At 41.9% G+C, this 7,673-nt stretch overlaps 1 protein-coding gene across 1 annotated transcript in view; it reads right to left on the reverse strand.

The window, feature by feature from the left end:
* The window catches only part of LOC100947954 (survival motor neuron protein-like), a 19,043-nt gene that overhangs the window by 2,549 nt on the left and 8,821 nt on the right, over positions 1 to 7,673 (reverse strand). Inside the window, exons 3-6 of the mRNA XM_012802741.2 lie at positions 5,318 to 5,518; positions 5,014 to 5,166; positions 1,626 to 1,730; positions 74 to 241 (exon numbers count right to left, since the gene is read on the reverse strand). Coding sequence (XP_012658195.1) covers positions 74 to 241; positions 1,626 to 1,730; positions 5,014 to 5,166; positions 5,318 to 5,518 — 627 coding nt within the window. The remainder of the gene's footprint in view (positions 1 to 73; positions 242 to 1,625; positions 1,731 to 5,013; positions 5,167 to 5,317; positions 5,519 to 7,673) is intronic.

Consider the following 7,673-nt stretch of genomic DNA (forward strand, 5'->3'; position numbering starts at 1 on the left):
GACTTGCTTGAGCCCAGGATTTGGAGGTTGCTGTGAGCTGTGATGCACTCTACCCAGGGGGACAGCTTGAGGCTTTGTCCCAAAAAATAAAAAAGAAATTGTCAGGAAAATATGCTGAGTGACTACTTACCATATAGTAGCCAGTATGATAGCCACTCATGTACCAAGAGATTAACATACTTCCCAAAGCATCAGTATCATCAAGAGAATCTGGACATATGGGAGGTGGTGGGGGAATTATCTGAAAAAGGAAAAAGATACATTCTAAATTCAGTAAAAAAAGTGTGAATTCTGGAGATTCATACTACACAGAGAATGCTAAATATCAATTATATCTTTTGTCATACCCCGTGTTATTTCATATTTAAATTTTTATAAGATCTAACATCTGGAGAAAGCCAACCAATGACAACAAAAGACCAATAAAATTAAATCCAACAAGGATTAAAAGGCAATAGGTGACGTATAATGTTTAAACGTTTTTAATTAGACTACATTTGTTTCATTATGAACATATGAGTAAAAGATCATAAATGCCTTCATGTTGTTCCTAACACATACACATAGCATTTCAAGGACCATATTAAGTAAAGGTCTTGGGTAGAACATCTGCCCTACCCTCACCCCAATACATACAACGTAACAAAAAGTATCTTTGTATCTGTTGTTAATACTTGAAAATATATCATGACAAAAAAATTCAGTTTACAGGATCAGAGGCCAACATCTAATTATCTAAGTAACTTGTAATCCTTTCTAGTGAGAACTACCCCCAGGCAGACAGACAGCAACTTCTGGTAGGAAAGAAGCAAGCAATGTAGAGCTCAGAGTTGGGGCTATGAGAGCACTGTGCCTGTGTAGAGCTCAGAGTTGGGGCTATGAGAGCACTGTGCCTGAGTAACAGAAAGGAGTTGAAAACAACCAAACTGGGCGGTGCCTGTGGCTCAGTGAGTAGGGTACCGGCCCCATATACTGAGGGTGGTGGCTTCAAACATGGCCCCGGCCAAACTGCAACCAAAAAATAGCTGGGCATTATGGTGGGTACCTGTAGTCCCAGCTACTCAGGAGGCTGAGGCAAGAGAATCCTCTAAGCCCAGGAGTTGGAGGTTGCTGTGAGCTGTGATGCCATAGCATTCTACTGTGGGCAATAAAGTGAGACTCCGTCTCTAAAAAACAACAACCAACAAAAACCCCTCCCCCCAGAGGTTAAGTTCAAATTTTTATTCATTAGAATCTGGCCTAATGGATGGTCTAAACCAGGGGTCCTAAAACTTTTTAAACAGGGGGCCAGTTCACTGTCCCTCAGACTGTTGAAGGGTTGGACTTCTGGCCTTGGGACGAGTCAGCTGCTAAGGAGGACAGGCAGCTGTGGCAAAAAAACCCGGCAGGCAGGATAAATGTCTTAGGCGGGCTGCAGTGGCCTGTGGGCAAGTAGTTTGAGGACGCCTGGTCTAAACTGATATTTTATAATCCCCTACATTCTGTATATCAACCTCTGTATCAGTGGTTCTCAACCTTCCTAATGTTGCAAACCTTTAATACAGTCCAAAGAGGTCATGACCCACAGGTTGAGAACCACTGCTATATATGAAAGCAAAATTTAATCTGAATTCTTTTGTACTTACTGGTGGTGCAGAAGGAAATGGAGGCAGCCAGCATGAAAGGAAGTGGGGCGGTGGTGGTGGTGGTGGTGGTGGTGGCGGCGGTGGGCCATTGAATTTTAAACCTGGCTATAAAGAATATTTCAAAGGAAAATTAATTTATCAATTTCAATATGAAAAAAAGAGAATTCAATACATAAAGGATAAGGCTCAGCAGCCATAGTGCAGTGGTTACGGCACCGACCACATATACTGGCGCTACCAGGTTTGAATCTGGCCTGGGCCTGCTAAAACAATGACAACTCCAACAGAAAAATAGCTGGGTATTGTGGTGGGTGACTGTAGTCCCAGCTACTTGGGAGGCTGAGGCAAGAGAATCACTTAACCAGTGGTTCTCAACCTTCCTAATGCTGTGAACCTTTAATACAGTCCAAGGGGGTCTCGACCCACAGGTTGAGAACCACTGGCTTACACCTAAGAGTTTGAGGTTGCTGTGAGCTGTGATGCCACAGCACTCTACTAAGGGTGACATGGTTAGACTCTGTCTCAATAAAAACCCCAACAATTACCTAGAATTATATCTGTTTTATACATATCAAAAAGATTAAATGGAATTCCATGTACCAAATCCTGAAGTCAAGTAGATCTGAAAGTCAAATGACAACCTCTAAATTTTTCTCATTTCCTTTCTATGTAGTGTTATGTAATCCATTTTTTTTTTTTTTTGGGCCAAGGCTGGGTTTGAATCCGTCACCTCCAGCATATGGGGCAGGCGCCCTACTCCTTTGAGCCACAGGCACCGCTCTCTTATGTAGCCCTTAATGGGAGCAAAATGAAAGGAAGATTTGTAATTACCTAATAAATCAGAGACAGTGTATTCAGCAAAACATTTCAATCATAAAAGACTGTACCCCCAATTTCATTATCTAAATCATGTAATTTTTTTTTGAGACAGAGTCTCACACTTTGTTGCCTTTAGTAGAGCCATGGCATCACAGCTCACAACCATCTCAAACTCTTTGGCTTAAGTGATCCTCTTGCCTTAGGTTTTCATTTTTAGTAGAGATGGGGTCTCTTGCTCAGTTGGTCTCGAACTCCTAAGCTCAAGCAATCTACCTAGAGTTGATTGAATCATACTAGAGTACTAGAGTACTAGAATCATAGGCATGAGCCACTGCGTCCAGCCTTAAATTGTGTAAATTTTTTGGAAGCTCTTTTAGCTAACTTAGATCACATATTGTAAAAACTAGTAAACCTCTTATTTTATAAAAATCAATTCCCTGAAACCAATTTAGCATGATATACATTAACTAAGGGTTTAATCATTTTAGTGTCAAGAAGCTGTTATAGTAACACTATTGTAAGTCTCAATAAGAAAGTAATCACAGGCTTGGCACCTGTAACTCAGAGGCTAGGGCACCAGCCACATACATGGGAGCTGGTGGGTTCAAATCCAGCCCAAGCCTGCCAAACAGCAATGACAACTACAACTAAAAAATAGCTGGGCATTGTGTGGGCGCCTATAGTCCCAGCTACTTGGGAGGCTGAGGAGCTTAAGCCCAAGGAGTATGAGGTTGCTGTGAGCTGTGACACCACAGCACTCTACTCAGGGCAACATAGTGAGACATTGTCTCAAAAAAAAAAAAATTAATCACAGAAATTTAAGAGAAAGTTCCGATAAATCATGCTTAATTTTTAAAAATACTCCCTAAATACCATATTCTCCAGGGAAATCACTGATTTACACAGAAGAACTAAAATGAAAAGTGCCCTTGGGTTCTGTGACATAATCTAACCCATAACAAAAATCTATTTTTTTCAAGTTGATTTGTTACTTATAACAAAAAGAACTATAAATGAAAATACTTCTTCTTTTTGGTTGTTGTTGTTGTTGCAGTTTGGCTAGGGCCAGGTTCGAACCCACCACCCTCGGTATATGGGGCTGGCACCCTACTCACTGAGCCATGGTGCTGCCTGAAAATACTTATATTTTAACTATACAAAACAATCTGGGTCCTCCTCAGGATTCTGTCTATATTAAATACTATATATACTTTTACTTTTTTTTATACAGGTGACATGAGGAACTACAGCCTAATACAGTAGCACCTTTGTGAGATGACCAATGGAGGGACTGTAACAAACTAGTCAACACACAGAGGTAGTCATGTAGGCCACCTAAGAACTAGGTCTACTCTGCTAACATGTACATGTGGGCATGTCTGGTCTATGAAAATTAAATCAACTTAAGGAAGTGGTCAATATAGGGATATGGTCAACTATGGAGGTTCTACTATACTTTGTGGTCAGGCATGCTGGCTCATGCCTGTAATCCTAACTTTGGGAGGCCAAGGACGGTGGACAGCTTGAGGCTGGGAGTTTGAAACCAGCTTGGGCAATAGTGAGACCTTGTCACTACAGAAAAAAAAAAAAAATTAAGCCAATGTGGTAGCATGTGCCTGTAGTTTCAGCTACTCAGCAGACTTACGCAGGAGGATCACTTGAGTCCAGGAGGTGGAGTTTGCAGTGATCTATGATGATCCCACTGTTCTAGTCTAGCCTGGGCAATAGAGCAAAGCCCTGTCTCAAAGCACTTTCTAAAATTTTTTTTTTTTTGAGACGGAGTCTTACTCAGTCACTCTTGGTAAAGTGCTATGGCATCTATTTTTTTTTTTTTTTATTTTTTTAGAGACAGAGTCTCACTTTCTTGCCCCTGGTAGAGTGCTGTAACATGAGAGCTCACAGCAACCTCAAACTCTTGGGCTCAAGTGATCCTTTTGTTTCAACCTCCCAAATAGCTGAGACTTATAGGTACCGGACACAAGGTTTGGCTATGTTTTAGAAATGGGGTCTTGCTCTTGGTCAGGCTGATCTCGAACTTGTTAGCTCAAGCAATCCACTCGCTATGGCCTCCCAGAGTGCTGGGATTGAGCCACCGTGCCTGGCCATCCAGCTATTTTTTTTTTTTAGAGATGGGATCTCACTTTTGGGCTGGTCCCAAACTCCTCAGCTCAAACAATCCACCCACCTTGGCCTCCCAAAGTGCTGATATCACAGCTCACAGCAATCTCAAACTCTTAGGCTTAAGCAATACTCTTGCCTCAGCCTCCCAAGTAGCTGGGACTACAAGTGGGTGCCCGCCACAATGCCTGGCTATTTTTTTGTTGCAGTTATCATTGTTGTTTAGCAGGCGCAGGCCAGGTTCAAACCTGCCGGCCTTGGTGTATGTGGCCGGTGCCCTACCGACTAAGCTACAGGTGCCACCTGCATTGTTATCTATTTTCTTTTCCAAGAACTCTAAAGTGTATATGAAGAGAACCATAAAACTTTCATGGGAATTCACTTAAAGGAGGGGTTAAAAGTCCCAATATAAACAATTTACTGGGAAGCCTTTTCTGTGTAGGATGTTTACCTTTCCTAGGCCCAGTCCTGATCCTGGCATGGGGGGAGGCGGAGGGAGAAAAGAGTTCCATGGAGTAGTTTTTGACTTGATGTTATTTGATTTATTTCCAGGAGACCTGGAGGTCTCACTTTCATCTGTTGAAACTTGACTTTCATTTTCATTCTTTAAAAAAAAAAAAAAAAGTAAATATTTGTTACAAAGGTGTCATTAAGAAAAATTTAATGCCTCAGTGAATCAAACTGATGGCTAATTATACTGCTTAGTGTCTCATCTAGTCTCTGCTTTCAGGAATTGAATTTTTTGGCATACTTACCTCTTGAGCATTCTGTTCTATGTTATTAGTTACTTCAGAGGTTGGGGAACGTAGATCAGACAGATTTTGCTCCTCTCTATTTCCATATCCAGTGTAAACCACAACACAGGTTTCTCTCTTAAAATCAACTGAGGCAATGGTAGCTGGGTAAATGCAACCATCTTCTGACCAAATGGCAGAACATCTGTCACCAACTTTCCACTACAAAAGAAATCAAAGATACAAACATGCATACATTTTTAAAGAGGGCAAACTACAATCTTGTTTGGAGAGGGGGTGGACAGTGGAGGCTTGACAGAATAGTTAACTGATTTGAAAAGCTATATGATATAGTGAAAAAAGCTTGGGGTCAAAACCACATATATCTAAATTCCAACTCTCCCGTTACATAATCATGGACAAATTTCTTAATCTCTTTATTTTCCCCATCTGTTAAAGTTACAATATAATTAACCTACCTCCTATATTTCTTGTAAGGAATAGTAAAGAGAGAAAGTGTATAAAGCATTCAGCACTCTGGTCGGGCATAGAGCATGAGCTTATCAACTGTTGGCTCTCTTCCCCCTTGGCAAGGATAAAACTCAAGTTGACCAATAAGACATCAAAATGTTTAACTTCCAGGTATCCTGCTTTTAACTAGCAGAAGTGACTCTACCTAGACTTTTGGGTTCCCTGGAATTGATAGTTTCAGGATTTTTGAAGAAAGAGAAAAAAAAGATACCCATCTTTGAGCTTAAGAAGTAAAACACAGACACATACACACACATACAAAAAAAAAAAAAAAAAGAAAAGAAAAGAAAAAAGAGAGAGACTCTGTCTCAAGAAATGAAACACAGCCCATTCCTTCTAAGGCCCTCAGGTACTCCTCTCAAACACCATCACCTTCTTCCCTCCAGTCCACAAAGTAAGCACTGTCCTGATTTTAGCATTTATTTTTCCCACCTAATTCTTTTTTTCTTTTGAGACAGAGTCTCACTTTGTTGCCCTTGGTAGAGTGCTATAGCATCACAGCTCACAGCAACTTCAAACTCTTGGGCTTAAGTGATTCTCTTATTCAGGCTCCCAAGTGGCTGGGATTACAGGCGCCTGCCACAATGCCTGGCTATTTTTTGGTTGTAGCTGTCATTACTGTTTGGCAGGCCCGGGCTGGATTCAAACCTGCCAGCTCCAGTGTATGTGGTTGGCACCCTAACTGCTGAGCTACAAGTTTCAAGCCCCATCTAATTCTTTATATTATCATTTCTTCCATGTATGTTCATAAACAGAAAGTTGTTTTTGTTTTTGTGACAGAGTCTCCCTTTGTCACCCTCAGTAGAATGCTATGACATCATAGCTCACAGCAACCTCAAACTCTTGGGCTTAAGCGATTCTCTTGCCTCAGCTTCCCGAGTAGCTGGGACTACAGGCACCTACCACAACATCCGGCTATTTTTTTATTTTTAGCAGGCTGGGGCTGGATTCCAACCCACCATCCCTGGTGCGTGTGGCCGGCACCCTACCCACTAAGCTATAGGCGCCGCCAACAATAGAAAGTTTAATGGTTTTTTGTTTTTTTTTTTAATTTCTGTAGAGATAAGGTCTTACTTTATTGCTCTTGGTAGAGTATCGTGGCGTTACAGCTCACAGCAACCTCCAACTCCTGGGCTTAGGCGATTCTCTTGCCTTAGCCTCCTGAGTAGCTGGGACTATAAGCACCCAACCACAATGCCCAGCTATTTTTTGTTGCAGTTTGGCTGGGGCCTGGTTTGAACCTGCCACCTTCGGCATATGGGGCTGGTGGGTTCAAACCTAGCCCCAGCCAAACTGCAGCAAAAAGATAGCTGGGCGTCCTGGTGGGTCCCTGTAGTCCCAGCTGCTGGGAGGCTGAGGCAAGAGAATCACCTAAGCCCAGGAGTTAGAGTTTGCTGTGAACTGTGTGATGCCCCGGCACTCTACCGAGGGCAATAAAGTGAGACTCTGTCTCTACAAAAATAAAAAAAGTTTTACATATCGCCTTTTTGGTCTTGGCCACAAAAGCTCTAGGACAAAGGGAACATCATCCTTTGGAATGCATCAGAATAAGACACATACATTGTGTCACACTGTGGCTCTATGGCCTACCACCTGGAAAAGCTAACCTGTGGCAAATGTGGCTACACAGCCAAGTGCAAGAGAAAGTATAACTGGAGGGCCAAGGCTAAAAGAAGAAATACCACAGCAACTATGATAAGGCACCTTAACCACAGCAACTCAGATAAGGCACCTAAAAATTGTGTATTGTAGATTCAGACATGGATTCAGTGAAGGAACAACACCTAAACCCAAGACAGGAGCTGTTGCAGCATCTAGTTCATCTTAAGAATTTCAACAATGAGGC

This window comes from Otolemur garnettii, unplaced genomic scaffold (genome assembly GCF_000181295.1).
Source record: "Otolemur garnettii isolate 467f Iridium unplaced genomic scaffold, OtoGar3 scaffold00017, whole genome shotgun sequence".
Classification (NCBI taxonomy): Eukaryota; Metazoa; Chordata; class Mammalia; order Primates; family Galagidae; genus Otolemur; species Otolemur garnettii.